This window comes from Bipolaris maydis (genome assembly GCF_028858645.1).
Source record: "Bipolaris maydis strain C4 unplaced genomic scaffold PSV08scaffold_4, whole genome shotgun sequence".
NCBI classification, from domain to species: domain Eukaryota; kingdom Fungi; phylum Ascomycota; class Dothideomycetes; order Pleosporales; family Pleosporaceae; genus Bipolaris; species Bipolaris maydis.
Genome location: NW_027093860.1, coordinates 565,357 through 592,048, shown reverse-complemented (window position 1 = coordinate 592,048; position 26,692 = coordinate 565,357). Strand labels below are relative to the sequence as shown.

At 54.3% G+C, this 26,692-nt stretch overlaps 6 protein-coding genes across 6 annotated transcripts; 3 read left to right on the top strand and 3 right to left on the bottom strand.

Annotated features, from left to right (window-relative positions):
- Positions 1-1,149: 1,149 nt before the first annotated feature.
- PSV08DRAFT_176114 (uncharacterized protein) lies at positions 1,150-3,949 on the top strand (the record flags this gene model as incomplete). The annotated part of the gene is made up of 4 exons (XM_014223790.1): positions 1,150-1,409; positions 1,548-1,899; positions 2,025-3,863; positions 3,926-3,949. 4 exons carry the CDS (start codon positions 1,150-1,152, stop codon positions 3,947-3,949), a joined length of 2,475 nt encoding a protein of 824 aa, XP_014079265.1.
- Positions 3,950-4,921: 972 nt separating this feature from the next.
- Positions 4,922-5,957, top strand: PSV08DRAFT_281252 (class I glutamine amidotransferase-like protein). Its single transcript, XM_014223789.2, has 4 exons — positions 4,922-5,032; positions 5,117-5,183; positions 5,249-5,602; positions 5,659-5,957. Exons 1-4 carry the CDS (start codon positions 4,966-4,968, stop codon positions 5,762-5,764), a joined length of 594 nt encoding a protein of 197 aa, XP_014079264.1. The 5' UTR covers positions 4,922-4,965; the 3' UTR covers positions 5,765-5,957.
- Positions 5,958-7,146: 1,189 nt separating this feature from the next.
- Positions 7,147-9,293, top strand: PSV08DRAFT_33319 (cytochrome P450). The gene is made up of 6 exons (XM_014223787.2): positions 7,147-7,427; positions 7,481-7,517; positions 7,576-7,667; positions 7,727-7,811; positions 7,879-8,550; positions 8,669-9,293. Exons 1-6 carry the CDS (start codon positions 7,218-7,220, stop codon positions 9,091-9,093), a joined length of 1,521 nt encoding a protein of 506 aa, XP_014079262.1. The 5' UTR covers positions 7,147-7,217; the 3' UTR covers positions 9,094-9,293.
- A 1,236-nt stretch (positions 9,294-10,529) lies between these two features.
- On the bottom strand, positions 10,530-12,869 carry PSV08DRAFT_219294 (glycoside hydrolase; the record flags this gene model as incomplete). Its single annotated transcript, XM_014223786.1, has 5 exons — positions 10,530-10,754; positions 10,804-11,284; positions 11,335-11,857; positions 11,908-12,190; positions 12,247-12,869. 5 exons carry the CDS (start codon positions 12,867-12,869, stop codon positions 10,697-10,699), a joined length of 1,968 nt encoding a protein of 655 aa, XP_014079261.1. The 3' UTR covers positions 10,530-10,696.
- A 2,013-nt stretch (positions 12,870-14,882) lies between these two features.
- On the bottom strand, positions 14,883-16,020 carry PSV08DRAFT_400321 (uncharacterized protein; the record flags this gene model as incomplete). Its single annotated transcript, XM_014223784.2, has 2 exons — positions 14,883-15,446; positions 15,522-16,020. 2 exons carry the CDS (start codon positions 16,018-16,020, stop codon positions 15,220-15,222), a joined length of 726 nt encoding a protein of 241 aa, XP_014079259.2. The 3' UTR covers positions 14,883-15,219.
- A 130-nt stretch (positions 16,021-16,150) lies between these two features.
- Positions 16,151-21,446, bottom strand: PSV08DRAFT_408450 (uncharacterized protein; the record flags this gene model as incomplete). The annotated part of the gene is made up of 11 exons (XM_014223783.1): positions 16,151-17,915; positions 17,968-18,212; positions 18,267-18,423; positions 18,474-18,566; positions 18,618-18,797; positions 18,847-18,929; positions 18,979-19,182; positions 19,235-19,340; positions 19,578-19,697; positions 20,854-20,951; positions 21,182-21,446. 11 exons carry the CDS (start codon positions 21,444-21,446, stop codon positions 16,467-16,469), a joined length of 3,000 nt encoding a protein of 999 aa, XP_014079258.1. The 3' UTR covers positions 16,151-16,466.
- Positions 21,447-26,692: the final 5,246 nt, after the last annotated feature.

The window sequence follows — 26,692 nt, the reverse complement described above, 5'->3', positions numbered from 1 at the left end:
GCGTGGCAGGCCGCGAGGCCAAAGGGCCAAAGGGCCAGACACGGTGGCCAGAATTGCCACAGGAAAAAAAAATAGAAAATCCTCCCGCAAGTGGTCGCACATGCCAATGCTTGTGCTAGCAGTCGAATGGCTCCGAGCCCGTTACCCAGGATCCCAAGTAAGTGTGTGTATGAGCTGCACGGTTCAGGCGGTCTTGAGACGGACCGGGGCCTGCATGCTAAGCGGCAAGCAGCAGAGGCAGGCGCACCTGTCGCTCAACCGCCCGCCGCCGTGGCTGCTGGCTGCTGGGGCGGGGGTGGGCTGGTCGCCGAGATTGCTGTTGAGAGCAGAGTGCGTCCTGGACTTACAGTGTGGAGAGGACAGAGACCGGATGGCCACGATGCCATCCGTCTGTCTACCATCCATCTACCGACCAAGGGCGAGGCAGACCAGACACCGCCAGGGCCCCAAGCAACAGCACGCCCGGCTGCGCGTCTGCGTCGAGGCTGCGACTAAGTACACAGTACGAGGGCCACGCTGCCTGCACGCCTGATTGGCGACCGAGGGTGAATTGGTGGGGGCTGCGTGGGTGCGAACGCTCCACCCTCTGCATCTCATCCTCCTCCCAGAGGCCCAGCGTCACCACTCTCGGCCCACCCAGCGCCCCCTGCTGCCGTCGCATGCTGGTAGCCCGCAATCGCTGCAATTCAATTATTGCGCCGCTCACTGGTCGTCCACGACCCTAAACATATCGAGGGTCCTTCCCCGTGGAGGTGAACCAGCACCACGACTGCGGCCACGACCACAGCAAGCTGCCCATCATCCTCCTCCTCCAGCCCCCCCCTCCCCAAGCCCACACACAGTCCACAGTCCACTGCAACCCCGGCCACGCCCAGCTCCCTCTGACTGCACACGCACCACACATCCCCTCCCTCCATCCCTCGCACTAATTACCCACTGCCCAGGGCCCCATTTCGGCTGTGGTTGCAGCTGAGGGCCGCCACTGCTGCTAACGTGGGGTGCTCCCATCCGATCCAGAGCACGCGCCGACGCACGCAGCTACATCATCGCCTTCCCTCAGTGTCTGCTGCACATTTACCACTGCTTCCCAGCGAGGCCTCACATCCCGCCTCCAGAATTTCCATGGACTTTGCCCTGCCCAAAGATACCATGGAGATTTCGCCGTCGCAGGACTCGGCCCGCCGGGGTGTGCTCCAGGATGCCATATTTCCAGCATTCGGCAACGATGCGGGCAGCCCTGGGGCCGAGTCGCCAGAGCAGATGCAGAAGAACGACCCACTAGGCACGCAGATATGGAAACTGTACTCACGAGCAAAGACACAGCTGCCCAATGCAGAGCGCATGGAGAATCTGACATGGCGGATGATGGCCATGAACATGCGTCGTGCTGACATGGATCGCAATAAAGGGTATGGATGCCGCCATTTGCTTTTGCGCCACGACCAGCGAGCCTGCCTCAACCAGCTGCTAACCTTTTGTTTGTCCTGTAGGCTTAGCCAGAACACACAGAGCAATCAAATGATGCCTCCTCCAGCGGCCTCGTCCAGGCCGCCGCCCCGATCCGCTCCAAGCGGCATTGCCCAGCAGTTGAGAAAGTCGCAGGATCAGCAGGCGCAGGTACACCAGCCTGCCCAAGACGCAATGAACCTGGACGATTTTATATTTCCTTCGTCGGTTGGCAGTCCTGCAGGCCTATCGCCCCCAGGGTCGAATGAGGATGCGGCTCCATTTATTGCAACAGCCCCAGCGATACCGATAAGGAAGCCGCATCTAGCCAGCGACCATAACCTTTCCCTCGCCCGCGCCTCTGCCCCCTCGGTGCCTCCTGCCATCAGCAAAGAGGATGAATTTGGCTACGTCCCACGACACGTCCGCAAAACCAGCATCGACGAGCGACGAGTGAGTCTTGCCCTTATCTCTTCCTCTCCCTTGTTGCCTCCTCCTCTTCCCTATCTCCTCTCCCCTTGTTGCTCTGCTCTCCTTCTTTGCCTTCTCCTCGTCGCTCCTCCCTAACGCCTTATCAGCCACCCAAGCGCCGCGCTGAAGCTTCGCCTCTGGTCCCTCCTGTCAACAGCATCATGATACCCACCGATGCTCACTCCGAGGCCGACCTGCACCAGTACTCGCTGGACAACACCACCATGCAGCCGCCCACCTTCCCCGCCTCACAGGGTCAGGGTGCCTTCTCCCTGGATACCTTTCAGATGCACGAAGATGCCACCGTCCACTCAGCCGGTCCTTACCAGCAGAGCTTCTCGGGCTTCTCTCCCGTCGGCTCGCCTCTGATGAGCCACAACGCATTCAACTCAAACATGTTTAACCACAACTCCATGGCCTCGTCACTCAACTCCACCGACTACTACTCTCCACCCAGCTCCGCCTTCCCCTCTACCGTCTCGACTCCGCAGCCCATCTCAGAAGACAGCCAAATGTACTTTGACCGCAGCGGCATGGATATCCGTACCTCACAACATGGCGCTTCCTATGGACCCCACCGCCCATCAAACTTATCGACGTCGATGCAACCGCAATACATCTTCAACCCTGGGGCTGGCGGTCAAGACTCCGTCTTCAGCCCAGTGACAAGTGCGAGCTCCTCGCTGCCATTTTCAGTGTCATCATTTGGCCAATCAAACCACGTCGATCCGTCGCAGGTGCTTCACAATAACCTGCCCTTGCGCCAACAGCACGAGCTGCAAATGGGTCGTCAAGAGAACATGTTCACCTTTGGCGCCGACTCCGACGCCGAGGACGACGAGGGAAGCGCCTTCGCCGACCGTACTATGCCACCACAGGAATATTCGCAAATGGACGACAGCTCCGTCGACTTCAACACAGGATACCAGTGGGAGACAAACCTCTCGAACCAATTCAATCCCATGCAAGCGCGCTATCCTGCTGGCCCGCCACGCAAGACCGTCACTATTGGTGGCACCGAAATGGTTCACTCACCGCAAGATCATTGGAGTCCCGGCGGCAGCCTTGGTCGGACCCATGGCTCGGCGGCTTCTGTAAGCGACATACGCAATAGAGGCACCGATCCACGACGCCAGAAAATACCCCGCACCAGCTCAACACCCAATGCAGCTGGAATGATGCATCAGGGCATGCACAGCCTCGTGTCATCGCCAAACTCGCCTCCAGAGTCTGGCTTCAACTCTGCGGCTCCATCGCGACCTCAGAGTCCTGGTGGAACGAAACAAGGCGAAGGTGGTGCCCCGACGACTTGCACGAATTGCTTCACCCAAACAACGCCGCTGTGGCGCCGTAACCCCGAAGGGCACCCACTTTGCAATGCATGCGGCCTGTTTTTGAAGCTACACGGCGTGGTTCGGCCCTTGTCGCTGAAGACCGATGTCATCAAGAAGCGCAATCGCGGTAGTGGCAACGCACCAGTGGGTACTGCATCCACACGCTCGTCAAAGAAATCTTCCCGTAAGAATTCCATTGCACACACACCAGTCACGACGCCCACGTCGCACAAGGCGGCTGGTTCGGAGTCTCCGAAATCCACCGGCTCAGCTGGCGGAGGCTCCAGCAATTTGTCTTCCGCTACCACACCGACCTCGTCCAAACCAAACAATGTAGTTCCCATTGCTCCGGGCCCACCAAAGTCCAATAGCTCCGCAACTTTGACACAAACGCGCGGTGTCGCCGTTGCACCCAAGCGAAATCGTGGTCAGAGCAAGAGCGAGTCACAAGAATTGGAAATGGCCGACGCGGACGACACTAATGGAAGGGCGCCGTTGCGCAGAAAAGACACTGCCATTGCAACTTCCAGTCCCTTCCCAGGACAAAGCCTTGGTGCTCTTCCCATGGGCGCAATGGGCCAGGGTCTGCAGTCATCTGGTCCTGCTGAATGGGTATGTATACATGTGTCCACGTCGATACGTCTTCTTTTTTTTTACTAACAAATTCGATGTAGGAATGGCTGACCATGAGCTTGTGATTACGGCAAATTTTCTTGCATACATCTCTACAGCCCCACTTCGGACCAACGCCGAACATTCATCCTGGCATCCCTCGGGACCGATTACGACCCGCACTGCTTTGTTTTTACAATAATGGCCCTGGTGTTTGGAGTTTTGAACAGCCAGGCTCCTATTTTAGCCATTTGCTCGTCTTTTGAATGTCTTTCATTTGCCTTTGATACCTCAGCCTTTGGCAATGCAATGTATTGCAACGATAGACATGGCCTCGCTTTTTGTTTTCTGACATACCCTGTTTGCTTTTATTTTTCTGTTTTCCAAAGGGTCAGCAGATGGAGGAGGCAGGCGCTCCATGAGGCTGTACACCACCCTAATGTCTCACAAAGGAGAGAAAGATGATGGGTAGGGGCGGATGAGAGCTGCCTCTTTGTATCCATAAGCATCATATCTTTGGGACGACCATTTTTTCCACTACATGAGCTCACGAGAGACATCCTGGGATCCGTAATGCATGCAAGATGCATGTCTGCACATTGTGGTATCAATGACACATTGGGATGGGGTAACAAGGCTCTCTTTGTATGGGGGCAAATCAGGACAACTCGGGTTATGTAACTGGATATAGCACAATGGGTGGATGTGTATATATGATGTGTTTTTTTTTTGGCATTTTTGTCTAACATCTTTGATGGTTTTAGCAGGCGATCATTCCAGGGCAACAAGCGAATGCTATTTGTATTGACAAGCTTGACTGCGCGTATCTAAAAGTGATGCCTTGGTTTTCTTTGCATACCATTGAGAGACGTGCAATCGGTTGTGTAGCGCATTGGTCAGTGTTTGTCGTGCAGGAAGAAGGTACAAATTGAAAGGTGCCGTGGGCCCGTTCCCCGGCTTGTCATTGCCGAGTCTACTGGTTGCCGTGGGCCGGCCCTTCCGTCATCCATCAGGCACAGGATGTCATCATACCCAGGTCATGCTTAACCTGTTTTCTCAACTACACCTTCAGATACCGCAAAATTCAACCATATCGGCCAATATGCCCAGAGCTTTAATCCTCGTTGCAAATGGATCTGAAGAGATTGAATTTGTCACTCCTTATGATGGTATGTACGGAGCCACGGCTGTGTGATGCCGACAGCAGGCGACTGAGGACAAAGCTGGGCTCGGACGCTGACACACGGTTACAGTGTTGACCAGAGCGGGCTTCGAAGTCAAGAGTGCAGGTGTATCACTCCAAAACGAAGCATATGCCCAGTCAGTCACGACTCAATGGATGAAGGGCATCCGAGTTTTACTAACAAGTCGGGGGCCCGTTCTAGCATGTCACGTAATATCCGCATTGTACCTGACTACCTGAATCTCAACTCTGTCCCTTTGCAACCTGCTCATGAGCACTTTGACGTGCTTATTCTACCTGGGGGCGGACCGGGATCAAAGACGTTTTGCGAGAGCGATGCCGTGTTGAAACTAATTGACGACTTCCAACAGGCTGGGAAGTGGGTTGCTGCAATTTGTGCAGCGACTACGGCACTAGTCGCTTCAGCGAAGAAGTTTGGCAAGGAGAAGAAAAGGGTCACCAGTCACCCAAGTGTGGCAGAAGAAATCAAGGTTGCAGGCTGGCAGTACAGCGAAGATCGACTGGTCGTGGATGGAAAGGTCATTACGAGTCGGGGGTAACATAAGGTCTCGCTTGAAGCATCGAGCAAGTTTGCTAACTTTCGGTACACAGACCGGGCACTGCGATGCTGTTTGCGCTCACGATTGTCCAAGTCATCAGTGGGAAAGAGAAGAGAGACGAGATTGCGGGACCCATGGTACTAGCCGAGAAGTTGTAGGGCAGACGTATACCGTCGGCTGTTGAGCTCCTATACAGCCTTCAGCGCACGCGATGATGCCATTGCTGTAGGCAGGAACTGCCTACGTATGCGTATTCCCAAAGGCTGGTCGGTTTGGTCGGTAGATACACGAGCCAGTAAAGACAGTCGCTATACGCGTAGCAGACCGTTCAATGCACCGATGTCTTTGCTGCGCCATCCGCTCTGCTAATGCCAGTGTCCATGCTAACGCGAAAAGGCGCGACCCCGCGCACTAACAGTGATGGAACAGAGCGACAGTTTGGCTGTGCAACATTTGTTGTATCTACCTCACAGATGCGCACATCAGGCATGATTCAAGACACTGTCTCGCTTCCATGCCCATAGTCACGTACGCGTTGAGATGATGCAGCATGCTGACGTATGTGTTCAAGGGGCAAAACGCAATGGAAGAAAGTTGTCAACAACAAAATGACATGCAGCTCGGATTGGCGTTGTTAGTGTGGAAGTTTACCGAATGCGAGGTCGTTCGACGTTGTGTAAACGGATGCGAGGTTCCCGAGCTGATATGGATATTTGATTGGAGGCGGGAAGTGGCGGCCTAATCAAATGTAGGTTAAGCACACGCCGTCGTGTAAGGACAGATCAGCTCCGCGACGATGATGCGCTGAATTCAATATACGGACATGCCGTGCAACGCCGCAAGCGTACCATTCCCTGGGCATCGTGCTATGGCGAGGACAGCGCGCTTTCCATGATGAGGATGTGGACTTTGGTGGGCGTCATCCACCTCCTGAATGCGCTTAGAGGATGCTGGTCCCTGGTGAAGCAACCCCACTGCAAGATTCATTAGCCGAGCTCGCTAGATGATTAAGTGGCTTGAGCCGCAGACACTCCGCTCTCTTGTCGTCTCACTGCTGACTTTGCTAGGCCGTCCATGCCGCCGACTGTCCAGCATTCATGTGTACAAAGCATCTGCCTGTTTGCCAGGAGTGGTCTTTGCTTTGCCGGCGTCCGGGCAGCGACCTGGACAGCTTCGTCAACATATTGAGTTCGACGAAACACACAGACACGATTATATTGCAGTAAATCCCTGGACGTATTCCGAGCACCTTGATTGGATCGTGCAGGCACGAAACCGAGCAGTGGAGTCGGCCATGGCCACGGCTGTGCCAGTAGAAAAGCCGTCATGGAGACTGTCTGCAGATCTCTTGCCAAGACCCTAGAACATGTCCAAACACAGGCCATGTCTGCCGCCGTATACACCGTGTACACCTCCTCTCTTCTCAGGGCCGCGGCCCACGCGAGTAGCTTAATGCACGGCGATAAAGCCGGGGGATCGCTTAGATGCTCTCCTATATCTTGCGTCTCCCCTCCATAAACATCCACTCCCAACTTTGGCATAACTACCTACGACGTCTCGAATTGACTTTGCCATTTCTTCCTACCGCCTCTGGCACACAATCCTACCAACATGGACCCGCAGGTTGTTGCGCAGATAGTGCGCACGCTGCAGACAACAGCCATAGCTGCTGTCATATTTGCAGCATGTGTCTTGCTCCCCAAACTCCAGACCAAAGCTCAGCTTGGGAAGCTGCCTTCCGCCAGCCCTGACAGTGGTGAGAAGGCGCGGCAAGCATTCATGGCATCCGCAAAAAAACTCTATCGAGACGGATACCACAATGTACAACGCATTTAACCTCTGGCCAAAAGCTCATCTGCTAACCACATGATCAGTTCAAAGGCAGCGTCTTCAGACTTGTCAATGAAAATGGTAGGCCAACCCCCTTCCTAAAAGCAAACATTCACATCGTTACTTACATCTTGTCCAGGCCAAGAAAACGTCATTGTGCCTCGGAATTTGCTGCCAGAGCTTCGGAAAATCCCAGACGATGTCCTCAGCTTTCCAAAGGCCATAGAGAACGTGCGTTGAAAATCTACCTTGTGTTAGAATAGAATAATCTTGCTAACCTCATCTGGTAGGATATGGAGGTCAAGTACACCAGACTGCAAACCGAGGGTACTACGGCCATCCATGTCATCAAGGGTGAACTTACTTCAGCACTACGTAAGATTTTAAAGCATAAAAGGCACTATGGTATATGAGCTAGTTTTTTTGCTGACCTCCATCACAGCTCGATTGAATCCAATCATCTGTCAAGACGTCGATGCTGCGCTAAGAGAATACATGCCGCCATGCGATGATTGGACTGAAGTCAACATCAACGCAAAGCTAGTCACCATCGTTGCCAAGGTATCGGGTCGCATTTTTGTTGGCCCAGAGCTATCCCAGGATCCCGAGTACCTTGATGCCGCATGCAACTACACCATAGATCTCATCAATGCTGTTAACGGAATCAAAAGGTTGCACCCGTGGTTGAAGCCCTTTTTGGCGTCACGCACCCCAGAACTCATTGCCCTTCGCAACCGTGAGAAACAAGCCGAGAAAATCCTGCAGCCTCTTGTCGCCAAGCGACTAGCTGCTAAAGCCGAGGATCCCAACTGGCAGGAGCCAGACGATGTGCTGCAATGGATGATCAACCGAAGTGATGGCAAGGAGTCTGTGGCGATGCTCGCCAAATACCAACTTGCGATTATTTTTGCCGCTATTCACACTACCACCATGACCGCCACAAATATCCTCTACACTCTTGCTGTTACACCAGAGTATATTGAACCGATCCGAGAGGAGGTCCGCAATGCCATGGCTGAGAATGGTGGTATCCTCACATTCCGTGCACTCCAGCAAATGGTCAAGCTAGATAGCTACATGAAGGAGGTTACGCGACTCTACCCTCCTGGTATCAGTAAGTAAAAAACCACTCGTCACACCCACCTTTTATCCTCAAGAAAAGAAAAAGAACCCCTTTGGGGAAAGGAATAAAAGAAGCGCTTCTATGCTAACATGTTTTTTTAACTCTATAGCCTCCTTCACCCGCCGCACACTCAAAGGAATCACTCTCAGCAACGGCCAGTACATCCCCCCGGGTGTCCTCATCGAAGTCCCCTCGGCCGCCATCTACACCGACGAATCCGTCTATCCCTCCTCCGACTCCTTCGACGGGTTGCGTGCCTACAAAGCGCGTTCCACAGGCAAAGCCAGCGACATTGCCCGCAACCAATTCGTCACAACCAACGAAGATAATCTCTCCTTTGGCTATGGTAGACACGCCTGCCCGGGCCGTTTCTTCGCCGCCAATGAAATCAAAATGATAGCCGCCCGCCTCATCCTCGACTACGATGTGAAGATGCCCAATGGCGAGACGGAGCGCTATCCCCAGTTGGAAATCGGAAAGCAGCTCATGCCTAATCCCACCAAGACACTGGCGTTTAAGAAGGTGATTGTTTAAACAAAAACAAAAACAAAAGAACTTTGGAGAGATGAGGAATTGCGTATGTATTTATGCAGCAGTTACTAGTATACAATATATATACACGGACATGTATACTAGTGGGGTTTGTTACTACCCATATCAACTTGGGAGGGGTTTCTTTTTGTTTCAAGTAAGAAAAAGAGGAAAAGGAACAAATCAAAGATCAATTTACCAGATTTCATAACAAGGGTGCTTTCTTTTTTTGGGGGGGGGGCGTAAACAACAAAATGCGCCGCATACATGCATCATCTTCGGTTAAACAACCAGAAGTAACCCAAAGTGAACCCACCCCACCCCCCCGTTCGTCCCAATGCAGCCGTGCCATATTCTTACATGCATTCGCTTATTTCCTGTTCGAAAGCGCTTTAATCCAACGACCATTCATACTCCTGTTACATGGCGTGTTTCCAACTGTACTCGTAGCATAAGAATTCTGCTTGTTTTTTGGATGTTTCCCAAACATGTACTATCTTCTTTTCTTTCCAACACATCCTAGTCCTCCTACATGAACGTTTCTCTTCACTGCAAAACATGTCTGAAGGAGAGGAGAGGAAAACGGGAAACAACTGTGCTCCAAGATAAACTATTCTGTCCATTGTCTCCAATCATGTTCCTCTGTTTGCTTCTTCAGCTTCGTCCTATATACTACATAGTTCAACTCACCCAGCTCACGCAATCTAGTATCGCTAACCCCCCCCCCCCCCCCGTCCTAATCCTCCTTCAGCTATACATTACAAAATCGCTTCAAGTATTCAAGCACGCCTTCGTTCCATCGTCAACCCCCCTTCCATTGTCATCCTTGATTACTCCCAAGCTCCAACCATGCACAATGATTGAGATCCAACCAAAGAAAAAAAAAGTGAAAAAAAAGATGTGAAGGTGAACCCTAGAAGAAATCCCCCTCACCACGGGTCGCTTGCAGCAGTGAATGATGCCGTTGTTTCCATGTGTGGTATCTGATCAAAAGCAGGGAAAAAAAAAAGCGGTGGAACAAGTGTCGAGGCATTACAAGTGGCAGAAAAAAAGCAAACAATAGATAAGGGATAATCGAGATCGGTACCGGTGACCAGCAACTCCTTCCAACCCCAGGTTCAAGGAAGAAGGACAAACGGGCTCCAAACTCGCAAGATGCTTGATACAGGCCATGTATGATGAGTCATATGCTGTAATGTACAAAGGCGCATTGTTGGAGATGTTACAAAGTGCCGTATTGTCTCGATACATGGACCAAGGGCCAATCCGTAGCAGCCGATGAACGAGAACTGACATGGCAAAAGCACTGACAGTGTTGACTCCAAACCCGGAACCGAACAACGTGCGTGTGCCAGTAGAATTTCCGTCCGTGTGTGCGCGTGGGCGATGAGATGGAATCCTAGATAAAACGCCCCAGGGTCCGTGCAAGATGCCCAGGCCTTGCAAAGAAATCGAAAAAACGAGGTGGTCTATAAACGTGCTTTTGCAATGCAATCCATTTTTGCGGGTATTTTCGTCTGGCGTGGCCACGTTAGGTAGTCGACATAAAGGAAGAATGTGTTAGGGACCGAGATCCGGCAGTCCCTCTCCGGGAAAGGCCATGGGCTCATGACTGGCAGTCGTCCATGAACGAGTTCTTGGGCCAATCGTATGGAGTAGATTTCCTAGACTATGTCAGTAGTGCTCTCATTTCGTGGTAATATTGCGACTCACCAGTTGGTAAGGTTGGGGTTCATGTAGGCCGCGGGGTGCTTTTTGATATAGTCGGTAGTAGGGTAGCCCTCGGGATCGCAAGTAACGATCTGATTGTCCTCTGGCTGGTAGATGCGAATATAGTCCACCCGCATAGTGGCGGGAAGATCCTTGGCAATTTCTTCCAGGTTGATGGCTGCGAAACTGTTCGACATTCCAAAATTGGCAATGATCGACAGAGGTTCCTCGGGGATGGTACGTGTGCCAATATTACCGTTGGGGCGGATGGACGGGGCGTTCATGGTCCAGGTCTTGTCTGCACCAACATACCATGTAATGAAGCCATCGGATCCGGTCTTGTATTCGAAAGAATACGTCTGGTATTGCTTGCCGTCATACCAGTCGTTGTTCAAGTTAGTCAAGCCAGAAATAGCTTGTTGGAAAGGGCCACCCTTGTAGGCGTTCATGCTGGTAATCGACTTGTCGTAGACTTCCATGTAGTCTGCCTCAAGTTAGTCAAAGATAAAAGTGTCTGGAAAGTGTAATCATTACCGTAGTCAGGTTGGTACCAGATATCGAAAGGCGCGGCTTGGAAGGATTGAGAAACGACACCGACGGCATTGCTCTCTCCGGGGCCGAGGAAATGAACTGAACCTTCGAGTGCATCGATTTCCGGTGCACTACGAGATTTGCCAGGGGATGGGTGATCTTCTCCGTTGCATGTGCAAGCGGGCAGCTTCATTCCAGGCAAGTAGCTGAGACCGTCGTATGAGCTTTGGTTTGGTGTGATACCAACGTCGCATTCGTCATGATAACTATATGGCCACAAACCCTCTGTAGATGCCAGATAGCCGGGACGGGCAAGGTTACCCATGGTCCAGAAACCGGGCCAGAAACCACTAACATTGCCGCGTCCTGGGAGCGAGATACTGGCCTCAAGGTGGCCACCCTTGTAGCATAGCTTGTTCCATGACTGGACCATACCGGAGCGGTAGTCGAGACCGTGGCTAGGCTCCGCCGAGAACCTGAGGTTCAGAGTACCGTCTTTAGTGAAAGCCTGATCTGGGTCGTACCACTGGAAAACGTTAGTGTGACCGGGACGCCAAGGAGTTCAACAAAACCTACCTCCAAATCCATTGTGGCGCCATACCAGATGTCCACGGCTTGAAAGTAGGGGTCGTCACCATCGTAAAAACTGCGACCATCGGTATTGAATTCATCGGAGAAGACCAAGACTTGTGTCTCGCCGTTGGCGCCAATGCGGGTCATGGCTTCCTTGGGCGTGTCTGGATCGATGAGGCCTGTGCGAATGTTTTTGAGTAGTGGCTCTTCTTGCTTGCCTGGTATACACAACGGGTTGCCTGAGCATGGTGTCTGTTTTGGCGCTGTGGCTTTTTCAACAAAGGTCCTAGTAAAGACAAGTCAGCCTCGACAAAGGGCAATGTATCGAAATCAGGAACGTACAGAATCGGGTAACCGATGAAAAGCATGAGAATGCCAAGAGCAAGGATTGCTAGACCGCCGACATTGACTATACCTCTGCGGGTGAATACGTCGCAGTCTCTCTTGTCTTTATCGTTGGGATCGGGGTTATGCAGGTAATCGTCTTTTTCAACGTCTTCAGGGAAAAGTAAAAGTCCGGCGGAGGGCAGAATGTTGAACTTTTCAGACACTGTCTGCGTATTCAGGTCGTCCTCACTGCCAGCGCGGGATGGGGCTCTCGAGTCGTCAAAGGGCGAAGCGAAGGGTGCTCCGGTAAAGTCTGAACTCCAGCTCGTGCGTCTCGACGACAGGCCCGACGGAGACTGTAGCGGGGACTCGTCCCGATAGGACCTGGGCCGTAGTCTTCCAGGCGGTAGTAGCATCTCGGCAGACTCTGCAACGGAAGCGTTGGCATAGACATGGGGCGCGCCGACGCTCTGAGAGGTTGCTGGGCGGATGGGCTGTGTTAACGAGCGGGCGGTTGTTGTTCGCGAAGAGCTTGGTCGCACCGACGGTGTGGGGAGATCGTCGGTATTGGGCTGTTGGCTCCCCGAGTTAAGGCGGAGGTGGGGAGGGCCTTCTCCCCTTGGTGATTGGGGCATCATGGCGTGCGTGGGTGAGTGAGTGAGCGAGCGTGTGCGATAAGCGATAGTGGACGGTGAAGCTATCTGACTATTCAGATATCCCGTGGTAGACCAAAAGCCAGTGATTTAGGAGAGACAGGAGGCGGTATGGATAGTATTCGTTATTGCTGGGTGAAACGAGTGTCGCAACCACGAATGGGCCGGTATTCAGGTGGCGGATGGAATTCCAAAAAGAGTTGCTGGCTGCGAGGACACGACGGGCGGTGGAAAACAAAGGGAATCCTCCACTCCTGTTTGCAAGGCCTGTTGTCGGCAGAGGCAGGGCGAGCAAAGGCGGCGAGCAAAAAGACAGCTGGGAAGCGCAGCTGGTGTCGTGTCGTGAGGCAGGAGAAAAGGGAGATGGAGATTCAAGGGGAAGTCGAATGGCTCCTGGCCCAGACTGGGAGGGGGGAGGCGGCCGGGATAAGGGCGATGGGCCAGGAACGCGTGCGTCGCAAAAGCTTGGCGGCTTTCAACGGGCAGGAACAAGTGACGCAAGAGACAGAAAGCCGGGCGCTAAATCGAGGATGCAGATGATGGGCAGTCAGCAGCAGTGGGCGTGTGGGATAAAGCAAAAGTGCGTCGTAAACGGGATGGGAATCAATCGACGAGGGGCGGGTGCAGAGAAAGGCAGAGCGGCGGGCGCCGTGGGCAAAGGGTGGCAAGATGGTTGGGAGAGCTCGGGCGTCGAGTGTTCCTGAATTTGGTACCCACTCCGGCTCCACCTGGAGACAGAGGAGACGACGACGACGCCGGCGCAGGCATAGTGGCATAGTAGAGACAGCCAGACAGGGCGCTTGCATGCGGCGAACATCAGAGGCATGGCATTGGCCGGCACGTTTCAACACAAGTCGTGAGCTACCCTGCCCTGGCGCCCCGTGGTGGAGCCGGGGCAGTGCCTCGCTGTCCAAATTGCGATTTCATGCTTTGCTATCCTTTTCTGTCGCGAGCGACAATCCCGAAGACGACGACGACGACGACGACGACGACGACGCCGACGGCAACGACACAGGCTCGGCTGCAACCGTCGCGGCCATGACGGTGTTGACGGCCTCGCCATCGCCTGCACTGCCTTTTCTTTTCGCCGCCGTTCTGCAGCCTCGCCCATGGGCGCAGCCTGCTGTTTCTACAGAAACGTTGCTGCACGCGGTCTGCTGGCCAGGCAAATGTCGAGCATGTGTGGGCGCCATGCCATCTTTGCTTTGCCCTCTTCAATAGCCTGGGGATCATCGCCAAACCCATTACGCGTCGCACCACATATAATCAGCGAGCTGCCAGCCCCCAGGAGCGACGGCCTCTAGAGTATGTAAACCACTGGCACGCTACCACAGATGTGCAGTCCAAGTCGAGGCGTAATGTCTTCAACCCTTTGTAGCCGGCGTCGGTTGAGGCTGGCTGGCTGCATGTCCGTGTCCATGTCCACAATCCCCCTCTCTTATCGCGCCTTGGTGCTTCACCACCGTATCGTTGCCGCAAATAGCGTGGCGATCTAGCTCCTCTTTTTATGATCCTCCTTCATCCTGCTCGCCTCCCCGACACAGCTCTGTTACGGCTCTTTGACCAGCTGGCAGTCCTGCCCACGGCATGGACGCTGCCTGGACCAAACAGTTGACATGCCGAAACAAGACGTGCTCTTTGCACATGTCGTCATTGTCACCCATTATCGTCCTCTTTTCCTTACTGACATCTGTCTGTCTGCCGGTCTGCCGGTCTGTCTGCCTGTCTGCCTGTCTGTCTGTCTGTCTGTCTGTCTGTCTGCGGGCTTGCGGTCAAGGCGCGCGAGGCTGAGCTAGGGTGTATCCGAAATGAAAAGCTCGTAAACGTGCAGCACCACCCACGCGCTTCTGGACTCTGCCGACGCTGCCACCTCCGCCCGTGGCTTACCCGTGATTGGCGCAACCCCGTCACCCCCAGCCGGCCAATCAATGCGCCCATGTCACATCCCCAGTACTGCAAGGCTGAGCCTGCCCATGCCCGGAATACCTGGCTCGGCTTTTAATCACTGCCTACGGTACCGTCGACCAAGTCTCATTCCCAGGACCTAGTCAACACCAGCCAGCCTCTCTTCAAGCCTAGCCTGCTCCGCTTCACACACGTCATGTACACAATTTCTCTCCCAATAAAACACCATCTTGATCGTCGCCTTGTTGAACGGTATGCTCCACTATCTAGCACCCCTACCGCTGCATATCCACCTTGCCATCCCAGCCACTACGACGTTTCAATCGGCTTTATTCGCGCAATGACCCTCGCGCCTTTACCGGCTTGCCCATCACATCACGTTCGCTTTGTGCTAAGTATATGCCCGGCCCCGACAGCCCCCCCCCCTTCCCTACGACTCTATAGCCAGTGCTTTAAGCCCTACAATCCTGCCCTCTTTCTCGTCCACCCCTACAACATAGTACTCTGCCCTCGTGCCTTCTAGCTCGACGCGGAACACTTTGACTGTGCCATTGGTCGCCAGCTTCACCGTGTCAATCACGCCCTTGTACTGTGACTCGAAACCAGTCCCCTTGACTTCCTCCACTTTGTTGCCTCCCAGGAGCTTCGCGAGATCCTCTGTGTCCAGCGTTAGCAATTCCTTCTACTCCTCATGCATGGAAATTTAAAATAGCCGAAAACGGCCACCCTTACCACTAGACACGCTGCTACCCTCAAACTCGAGTGCCACAGGCTCAAACGGCTCGTCGGATTCACTGATGTAGTACTCCTTCACTTCCTTGAGCCTGTTTGGTACTGCCGTGTTGACGCTCTTTGTCCCATAGCTCTTCTGTGATGCTTCTTTTACTTCCCCCGACCCTGTGTCTTGGTTCGCTTTATCGAGAAACGCCGCGTAGTCGGCGTCCGAAGACATGGTTCGTATCTGCGTCTGACTGATGACCCCGCACAATGCTGAGGGCGAGAATGTCGTCTTTGGCTGCCTAACAAGCTGGCCGAGTAGCTGTGGGTGATGTCGCTCCTTCCTTGGTCTTGTGTTGCCCAGAGCGCAATCAATCTTTTGCGCACTTTCGCGATGCAAGGTCGTGCGACGAGAACAGTGATGAAATACCCGTAATGTGTTCAACAAACGCTGTCCCAGCTTGCCCATGATGCTAGAGCCATAGTCTAGCCGTGCGATGACGCAAATGCCCATGGCGCGTGGCCCTCCAAAGCCAGCCAAGCGCAACCCCACTCTCACCCTCCATGTACCTACTAAGACATACTATGTCCTACACTGCACACAAATTGATACCTTCACTCTCATCACGCAAGCACACCCAGAATTCCATACTGACTGCTATAACATTCTTGGCTAATTAGAAAATACATACAACACCCGCAGAAGCGGTTACACTATAATGCGCAGGGTATCATCGCCGTGTAGGAGAGCGTTATCACGTCCCCCACATTCTACCTTGACCTCAATCCAACTACAAAACCACAGCCGGACCCTTCGTCACAAAAACTCCAACCCAGAAAAAAGAAAACCGAAGTCATCTGAGCAAATCTCACAAAACAAACAGTGTATGTGTGCAGGAAAAAAAAAAGACATGATAGCAACACTTGACGTGGCCCAAGCCCTGCCCTCTGCTGTCATACTTATGGCTTTTGCTCAGCGGCAAGAGCATGAGTCACGCCGTTGGTAGGCGCAGTGCGTGGGCTGCTCCGCTCAGATTTCGCCGCATTTGGCTTCGAGTCATCACCTTCATCATCGTAGTTCTCATCCACATCCATGTGGCGAGCAGCCGGTTCGTGGTGCTCAGGACGCTCTTGCTTCGATGTCTCCGACATGCGGGACAGTGGTCGCGCAGTAGCCATCGGGGGAAGCGAGGGTGGGTGGTGAGCAGCCTCAGATGGGTGATAGCCATCGTTGAACCGCCTGGGGTCAGGGCCATCCTGTGGGCTCTGGCGTGGCACTTGAGGCGACGACATGCGGTGTGGGGGTGTGGGCCGACGGCTGTGAGGCTCTTCAATCTTTTGGCGCTTTTCATCATTCGTAGGTGGCTTGGCGGTAATGTGGTCATTCTCCTCCCATTCGCGATGTCTCTTTGGCGGTGCAGTTGGAGGACGCTCATCACGATCGCGGGCAGCTTGCTCAGCAGCAGCTTGAGCCGATGCTGGTGGAGGAGCACCACTAGCGATACCACCGCCAGTAGAAGAATCAGGGTGATGCTGGTAAGGGCCCTGGTAACCGTTACGTGGAGATGCGGTTCGATTCTCCACGATAGGGCGCACCTCGGGGGCAGGGCTACTAGGACGGGCACTGTATGGAGGAACAGCACCTTGTGTGGACGCTTGACTTGGCGGACCACCAAGACCAGTAGGTGGTGGGGGTGGTGGGGGAGGCACACTGCCAGCGTGAGGCCCGTAGTTGGGATTCGAGATACGGGTAGGCTGGGGTGGCTGGGGTGGTGGCTGCTGGTGCACAGGCGGCTGCGGTTGCGCGTGAGCTGCTTGAGGCGTGAGCTGCGGTGGCTGAGGGTGGTAGGGACTAGGAGCAACATGGTGTGTCTTTGGAGATGGAGACATGCCACGACGCATCGGTCCTGGGACAGGAGGTGGAGGGCCGGCAGGGCCCTGAGGACCAGGGCCGCTGGTAGGAGGGCGTGGAGGCTCTGCGTAGGGCCTAGGCGCTTCCTGTCTCGGGCTAGCAGGCCTCTGAGGAGCATGCTGAGTAGGAGGACGAATGCCCTCGCGCTGCTCATATGGGTTCAATTGCTGAGGCGGTAGGCCCGGATCGCGAATCTGAGCAAGAGGGCGGTCCCAGCCAGCCGCCAGAGCAGGAGGAGCAGGGCCTTGAGGAGGCTGCTGTGGTTGAGGAGCACCCCATTGTGGAGCAGCTGGACCATGAACTGACGCAGGCTGATAAGCCTGGGGATGTACATCCTGAGGTATAGGAGCATTGCCTTGATTTGGGGCTCCGGCAGATGTCTGTCCATTCTGCAGGAGCTGAAGGCGAGCCTTGATGTGTACGTTGGATGGGTCGAGATCGGCCGCGCGCTGGTATGCGTCGAGAGCATCGGCTGTCTGGTTGTTGCAAGACTCGTACTGTGGCATTGTTAATGATGCGTCTTGAGCAAAAGAGTAATGGGCTACTTACCAGTGTTCCCAGGTCGTACCAGACTTCCGAAATGTTGGGATTCAATCGGATTGCGCGAGAGTAGGCATCGAGCGCATCGCGGTACTGGTTGATCTGGTAGTAGAGTACACCAATGCTGCACCAGAAGGTTGGGTTTCTGCCGTCACGGTATACAGCTTGCTGATAAGCCTCGTACGCCTTGGGGTACTTTTGTTGAGACATGTAACAACGACCGAGCAAGTACCAACTCTGTGCATCCGTTTGATCTGGAGCAAGAAATTAGCGGCTAGTGCATGATCAAGCTTGGTTACAAGACTTACCAGAAGCAACCGACTTCTCGAGGTATTCAATGGCCTGTTCCTGGCTCGCGTAGTTTGTGCTCTGTTGGTGATGAAGCCATCCCAGCTGTTGAAGCACCTTCGCGTGGTTGGGGTCGCGCTCGAGGACACGGCGGTAAGCGCCCTTTGCAGCTTCAAACTAGTTCATGTGTCAGCTGTTGAAAGCCTTTAGACTTTGATAGTACAAACCTCTTTCTGCTGTTCATAGACGTGTCCAATCTGGAACCAAATGTCCTCTTCAGTGAGTGGGCGAGGAGGGTTGGTGACGATATATTTGAAGCACTATGAAAAATTAGAATGTTTTCGCGCGTCGCAAGGTGCGATGATGCTTACGTCCAGGCTCTGGTTGAACTTTTGCTGTTGCTTGTAAATTATACCCAGACGGAAGTAGATCTCGTTTGCCTTCTCAAAGGTAGGCTCCATGCGCATAACTTGTGAGAAGGCCTCCTCGGCATGCTCCAGAGATCCGTAGCGGTCATAGAGGATGCCAATGCCATACCACAGTTTGGGTTCCTGGGAGGCGTTAGTTGGCTGCATTGTCGGCAAGTCAGGGAAAACATACCTTGGGATCAGAGAGGTGGTACAAGGCTTGTTGGTAGGCCGAGTAGGCCTGCTGCAGGTCATCCATCATCAGATAGCAGTGGCCTGATAGAGTTAGCAATGGGTCTGCAAAGACGCGAGATGATGTTCTTACCGAGACTGCCCCAGACATCACCATTTGTGGGGTCGACTTTCAGAATAGTGCGCAGGTACTCTACAGCGGCTGGAAAAGCATCCTTGGTGCGCAGGATGCAGGCAATGCCTTGCATAGCCGGTACAGACCATTGGTTGAACTTCAAGGCCTGTTCGTAACATTGCATGGCGCCGTCGTAGTCCTGCATTTGCTCAGATAGAGAGCCTGTTGCGTGTCAATCAAGGTTTAGAGCGCGCGCGACGCAGACATTGCTTACCCATCTGTGTCCAGACGGCCTCAGTCAATTGACCCAAGTACTGGGATGAGGTCTTTGGCTGGTTCGCGTGGGGTGGGTGGCCATTCACCTGCGCGTGCGCAGGATGCTGGGCTACATGGTGTGCTGGTATGCCCGTGGTGGGCGAAGGCTGCTGGTGCTGGGCCATGATGGCTTGCTGCGACTGAGCTGCCTAGAATGCGACGATTGCGCTACCTGGGCCGCGACAGTGGCAGGGCGGTTGATAGAGAGCAAGTGTCGTCAAGAGCGGCTATGAATGGCGCCAGGGCGGCTGGCTGGGTCAGCTGTGAGATGGGGAATGATGGTTGTGATGATGGATACTCACTGGTGGGTGCTGGGCGCGCGTCTTGCAAAGCGTGCCGGCGGGTGCGAGTCGAGGCGTGGAGAGGCTGGCGCGGAGAACGACAGCAGCGCGCAGAGGAACACGGATGATGTGGACCCCGACCTGGATCAGGCAAGTGGTATGCGATGCACCAGAGTTGGCGTGATGGCGCAGTGAGGGCTTCGGGCAGGAGCGAGAGGGAGAGGGAGAGGCAAAAGGCTGGAGTAGGATGCAGCCTCGTGGAGGAGAAGCAAGTGAGGAAGCAGCAGACGAGCGAAGAAGGAAGGGGCAGGGCGGTCCAACGCTCTTTCTCTGTGGGTTAGGGTTACTGGATGCGCCCAGGATGGGTGGGCTTTCATCTGTGCGGGACCATGGGCGACGATATCCTGGTAAGCGCGCTAGTGCAAGCCACACCGGGGTCCGCTATTTCTCTGAGCGACCCGTTGCCAGCAAATTGCGTGCCCAGCATCATCACCACCGACGCGCTGCCTATGCGCCCGCACCCTGTTCCTGCGCCTGTGAGACGACCGGTTTGGGGCCGCTCTCGAGCAGAAAAACCAATCCTCCCCCCAAGGCCTACGACACCGACACGTCCGCTGCAGCGCGCTCGCCCGACGGCAGCAGAGCCGCCATGGGCCCCGTGTTTGTCGTGCTCCCATGTCGTGCTGTCACAGTCAGGAAACGAGGTCGTGGTCGATCCGGTAGCGTTCGTGCCAGGTTCAGCGGGCTCCGCTAAGTACTCGGTTGTGATGGATACGCTACCACATGGCGCTATATGCGCCTCGTACATATAGTGAACAGATGAATCTTATTTGGCCGGTGTTCCAGCACCTATACACCATCGGCACCAGGGCGCCACTGGGTGCTGTCATTACTCGGGCTCGTGCCTGGTGTCTGGCAGCTTGGATCGCGCAGCAGCGGCGTTGTTGCACCACTTTTTCAAACGTCGGCAGCATGCCTAGCCTTGAGGGCTGGGTACGGGAGGAGCGCACATTGTGGTTATACTGCCCTCTAGTACAAAACAAAATGACGCCCTTTGATGAAATACTCGGCATGTGGAATGTGGGTTGGTCAAGTGCATACAAGTCAAAGCCACGATCCTCTTGTCCCGGGCGAGCTGCGAGGGCGATGGTTGTGGGTCGTGGGTCGTGGGTCGTGGGTCAGGACGCCTATCACGCGCTGCTGCTGCTGAGAGGCGTCGCAACAAAATGCCATGCCGGCCTGCTGCGAACTGCAAGCAATGCCCGAGCGGCCAGCATGTCCAGCTTGCAGGACATACATGTCCGGGCGTGGGGCGTCGCGCCGACTCTTGTATGCAGACGAGCGCGCCGGAAGAGGGGCGCGGGGCGAGGGGCGTGTTGCATGTGCCATACATGGCTGCGGCAATGGCAGCAGGCGCAACTGCGACGGTGCGGAAACACAGCTTGTATGCGCTGCAGCTAGGCCACGGCGTGTGACGGTGCTGACAGTTGTCGTCGAAAGGCTGGGCTCAGGGTGCCGGCACCGCGCAGGCTCCCTGGTACGCAGACTACGGTCGCACGGTGGCACACGAGGGGCAGGGTGTCATGATTAACGACGGATCAGCGCCGCCAAAGCGGCAGACACACCTCCACACCTGAAGCTTCCGGTCGTCTGCTTAGCGCGGCTTGGCACGTCGCTGACGCAAATTGTCCTCCGCTCCCGCGTCCTCGGCAGAAAGCTCGTGTCACCCAATGCATCCCTGCCGCGGCCTGCAATCTGACAAGAGCCGATCATTTGCTGCCGCCTGAGCTTGTAGCCGGGATCTCGCGTCGCCGCCTCAGCCTGCAGGACCAGGCCTTTGGGGTCTGCTGCTGCCGCGCCCTCGAGCCATGATTGCACCGACGAGAGCATGCTGGGCCGCCTGCGGCCTGCAGCCCTCCCCCTCCTCCCCACAGGGGCAGTGGGCAAGGCGCACGTACGTGCATGCATGCATGTCTCCATACACATCTGTATGTATCGCCTTACATGCATGCCTACAGCCAGACGGTGGGCTATGTATGAACAGGTCTGGCGCGCCGCACTGGTGGGCGCTGGGGTGGCACGGAGAGGCGTGACCAGAAAGGACGTCGGCCCGCAAAAACGCCACTCAGCGCGTCTGGGCTTGGGGGAGAGAACGAGAGAACCGCAGCCACGTGAAACTTACCTAAGCGGTGTGGGCCCAGGGGCGAAGCCGTGCCGGTTAGCGAGCCGCCCCCCATTCTTGTGAGCCACGAATGCGGAAGGTCCAGTGACTTTGGGGCACGTCCGATGCCATACTTTGGCTCTGAAACAATCTCGACCTACCCAGGGTACTCGCACTCCCACGGCGCCCACGGCAGCCAATCGCTGGCGCATCCTACAGTCCCTAGATGCATTTCATACGAGCACTCACTATAGCTGTAAGGCGGATGCGAAACACGCTTATGGTTTGTTTCATGGCTGCACTTCCTCTCCACCACACGACGCCGAAAATGATCGGGCGAGCACTCACACAAGCTTTGCACTTTAGGCCTTTGGCTGCTGGTGCTTGAGTGGTTGCAGGTTGGCTGGCGAGCGTACTGCCACTCTCTTGTGTACTAAGTACATGCACACCACACATAGTGTGTTGTCGTTCCCAGCAGCCCGGTACTCTGCACAAGACTCTGATAGCGGCTCGGCCGCTATCGTAATGGCCACCCCCATCCAGAGTGCCGATGTGCCGATATGCCGACGTCTACTTATCTCTACTTGGTGATGTGGTGGAATGTAGACACAGGTTGGGTGCAGCCAGATGCCAAGATGCAGAAATATACTCTGGCCATAATACGGATAAATGTTCGTCTTATGTCATCCTCATTGCGAGCAGGCTGGATACACTAGTCTACATACTACTTCTGGCAGCAAAGGCAAAAACCTGGCCAATGGTAGCAGGCCCGCCATCAGCCACTGGCATGACATGCGTGTGAAACTCGGCCGGCTTGACTCTCTACAAGGCAACCATGAAGCTCAAGAGCGAGCTGCCATTGCTCGCATCACCAATCAAGCGTATTGGGCGCCGAGCCACAGCGGTCATGTTGGTCGGAGGCCATGCCGCGTCCAAGTCTCTCTGCCTGCGGCCGTGGTGCCTTGTAAGGCTTTCCCGGTTGCAGTATCATGGGCATCAACAGACAAACTCTGCCTCGTTAATGTGTGCATGTACATGTACATGAATGTCAATCGCTTACACGTGCGGGCGGAGATGAAGGTCATTTCTTAGCGGCTCCATCATGTGTACACAGCATGTACATTATGATGAGCACATACATGCACACAGATGTGAAAACACCAAGAGGTCAACCACGCCATCAGTACTCATAGCGTATCGTGTTGTTGCGATCATCCGGTCCCGTTCTGGACAAGGCGCGTGCCGGATGTTTTTCTTTTTGACGTGCCAAACTAGCCATCGGTGAGCAAGAACCGATGCATCGATGACGAGGCTCGCGGATCTGCACTGCACTGGCCTACCCGCATGGTAGCCCAAGTAACCCTTGTCGTCAAGGGTAGGTACACGGCACAGGTGGGTGGCTGAGGCGGGAGGGCAGGTGAGGCGTCGCCGTGAATTGAATTGGGCGTGGTTCTTGAAGCGGCAGCAGCTACGTGCGTGGGCTTTGCTTTGTGGAAGGAGCGAGCCTCGTCTTGGCGGCGCCCCAGCAGGCGGCTGCCGGTGCGGAGATTTTGCTGCGTTCATCCTGGCGCCATGCTCTTATCCCAGCCATGTCACTGTGTCGAGGCTGAGGGCTGCCTGACGAGCCTGGCCCCAGCTTGCTTCTGCTGCTTGTTGTGCTGTGCCAGTGCTAGCCCATTGGACCTACCCCAACCCACCAGAAGCAAACATAGCCGCACAACAAGCCGCCAACACGGGATCCCACTACTTATCAATAACTCGGGTGGATGCGATGCCGCACCCACACGGCTGCATACTGGCGCCCAGATGCCTACCGCCGCTGGCTGGCCTATTTAGCCAATTCTCCTTTTCCTCCTCAGCGCGATTCCGTGAACCTCGCCTCCCCCTCCCCCCTTTACCCCCATCCTTGCTATCCGCCCCCCTCCATACTTACAGTGTGGGATACCGAACCGCCATACGACGCTTGACTGCTTGTGGCCATGCGGCAGTGCAGGCTCGACACCCAATCTAGGCCATATTACTTACTGTAAGCAGTGCGGGAGCAACAGTCGTCCCATGCAGATCCAAAGTCATTAACAACGGTTCCGCCTGGTACCCCCGGGACCCGGTAACCTTGTTCCATCTGGCTGCTTACTGTACTCTACTACTAGTACACTAGTACTACGGCCTACACGCGCGAGCATCCGAGCATGTACTAACCAAGTACATACTTACGTATGTCCTCCCCCTCTGCAACACTTTCCGCGAGAGAATGCAGGCGGCTAATGCGGGCGATCGACAGACCCCGCGTGGGCGAGACATGCAAGTGGTTGGAAAGCGCCGTTGTCTGACAGGTAGCGCATGACGATGCAATGGAGGCAAGAGCGAGACGACTCGTTTGCTGCTCCACAATTTGCTGCATTCGCTGCTGGCCCAGCAAGGGACAAGCATTTCCTCTGCCCACTTATCGTCCCACCCTGCGTCCGTCATTGTCCAAGCAACCGGGCAATGACTTGCCACACGCACACGCACACGCACACGCTCGAATAAACGGGAAGGCGCATCATGTACTGAGTGTCCCCGCTTTCTCGCTTCGTACGCGATGCCGTGGTCGACAATAGCAAATTCTACCATCATCGCCATCATCGCCCACTGCCCATGGCCCACCGCCCCTCCCGCTCCCACACCACGCCCGTCCTGCATCATGTCCAACCTGGCTGTGCAATGGAGCTGATGACTTGGGGGCTGTTGTGGGCGCAGCCACAGCCAGGGCCGGCAAGATCTCGGAGCAACCCTGCGACCACAGGTGGGACCACACGCTCCTCCCGGTGACATTGCCCGGGGTCGAAAATGGGTTGCATTAGCAACCATGCGGGCTCTAGGCTGACTGGGCCAAGAAAAGAAAGCAAAATCCCAAGCGCCCAGCTTCGGTGGCTGATCCGGCACTTTCGCTACCACCTTGTTGCTGCGTGTAGTGCAAAGGTAGTATGTCGGCGTATACCCGCTTGCTTCCCGATCCGATGGCAAAGGCTTTGGGACAATAACGTCATGATGCACTGCAATGTCTACACCATCGCGGGATATGTCTCTGTCTGCTCAAAACCTGCTGACGTGTCCATTTTGTTTTATCTCGACGGGAATGCACATGATGTTTCCACAAATTTTGCAATGTGCAAAAACAGAAATAACGGCCCTGATCCATGCTGGCGCGTGGCCCAAAGCCGCTACATGACCCAGCAAAGTCAATATTCAGAATCCACCAACCGCCACAATCAATTCAATCACATCTGGCGGACATGGTCCAATGGGGGGGCATCGAATTCTCTGAATATAAGTACAAGTCTGCTTCAAACCTGAATCAAAAACCTTATAATCTGGGACCCATTCAAACATGTTGCACCCGTAGCGACCAAACTAAGCTTTGTGACAAAAGGCAGTGACATTCGAAGCCTATACATACCGGGCTAGTCAATGGCTGTATACTTAGCAGGAAGAAAGATGTGGAAAGAATCCCGGGGTAAGCCCTAGTCGACTGAAGGGTGGCGAGGGGAACCTGGTAGAAAGAAGTAGGAGTCGTAAGGGTTCCTCGCCAACCTAACGACTCGAGGCATACTGCGCTAGCTATCCGTTCGTGCCGCGCGGTATCTACGTATCTCTTTTTTCCCCTTCCCCTTTAGCGGTAGCAGACCGTTGAGATGAGATTAAAGCAAACTCGTCTCTACTCATGTTTAGTGCTGACATGTGCTATACCTAATCCCCGAAACCTTAAAGCTTTACTTTCCTTCCTTCAATAACTGTATTTCCATACCTTTCCAGCACCATCTTTGTTATTTTGCTTATCTTTGGGTAATTTTTTAATATATACTCTACACATCGGGAAAAGCCAACGGCTGTTACGTACGTAACCTTGGCAGCTAAGGATCCATTTTGTTTGGTCCGGTTTTACCAAACTCACCCCAGTTCCCACAATCCCCCCTCCCGAGCTCAAGCCCAAGCCCCCATACCCTGTACTTAGACAGGTACATAACATGCATGTGCATTACGGATGACGCCTGAACCCAAGACGGGTTTGTTCCAACTGCATACTAGAGCATTACGACCAACCTCGTATCTGCCGGCTATTGCACACACACACACATATATATGCGTCACGTCTGTCCTGTCCAGGGCTTCTCAAACGCTTGCCGTATCTGTCGCAAGGTAGTCTCTAATTTTCAAGCCTTGGGCTCGATGATCAAACAAGGTGGGGATGGAGGGAGGAGGGGAGGGGGGGTAGAGAGGGTCCGACTCGATGCCCTTCCAATATGAGTCGCAAAGCCGATCGCATGTCGAGCAACTCCTCATCCTTGGCAACACACGCACACACACACACACACACAGAGACACACGTTGAAACGCATAAACATGTCACGATACCCTGACTGTTGATCGCATGAGGCAAACACATAACATAAGACAAATTACAATACCAATATTGACTTTGTGTAAGTACTGCGTAAGCAATGGTTGCGGCTGATTACATACCACGGACCACATATCGATCTTTTTTATTTTCTCAGAAAGAGACAAACAGACAAAGAGGAGAGATTGCGCTATTGAAATTGTCAAGAAAGAAAAGAGAGAAAAAAAAATGGACAAGCCATGGGAGGGAACGGAAATAATGCAATTTGGTGAGGGGGGGGGATATAACACACGTTATGATGCCTTGTGGCTATCCCTTTTATGGCTGACAGAGATTCTACCCCTCCGGAAAAGAAACCCGCCCCCCAATCCCAAAAAAAAAAACACCGAGACGAATCGCCAAAGGTTCCTAGCCCGGTTAGGACAAACGGGAGAAAGGAAGAGAGAAAAAAACGACATTTCATGTTTTGTTGCCCATCGGACCGAAACCACGACTCGGGCCTTCTCACTTGTGTCTCTCAAGAAATGTGGGCATCGCATCCATGGCTGATCGGAGAAGCCCGGTGCAAGTGTTTGCTCGCTTTCCAGGTTCCTC

What these genes read in the sequence shown, in the direction of transcription:
- PSV08DRAFT_281252 (XM_014223789.2), top strand. Translation starts at nt 4,966, where the DNA reads ATGCCCAGAGCTTTAATCCTCGTTGCAAATGGATCTGAAGAGATTGAA. An exon ending in ATTTGTCACTCCTTATGATG is followed by an intron (nt 5,033 to 5,116) that starts GTATGTACGGAG and finishes ACACGGTTACAG; the next exon opens with TGTTGACCAGAGCGGGCTTC. An exon ending in AAGGTCATTACGAGTCGGGG is followed by an intron (nt 5,603 to 5,658) that starts GTAACATAAGGT and finishes TTCGGTACACAG; the next exon opens with ACCGGGCACTGCGATGCTGT.
- PSV08DRAFT_33319 (XM_014223787.2), top strand. Translation starts at nt 7,218, where the DNA reads ATGGACCCGCAGGTTGTTGCGCAGATAGTGCGCACGCTGCAGACAACA. An exon ending in CAGACTTGTCAATGAAAATG is followed by an intron (nt 7,518 to 7,575) that starts GTAGGCCAACCC and finishes CATCTTGTCCAG; the next exon opens with GCCAAGAAAACGTCATTGTG. An exon ending in TTCCAAAGGCCATAGAGAAC is followed by an intron (nt 7,668 to 7,726) that starts GTGCGTTGAAAA and finishes CTCATCTGGTAG; the next exon opens with GATATGGAGGTCAAGTACAC.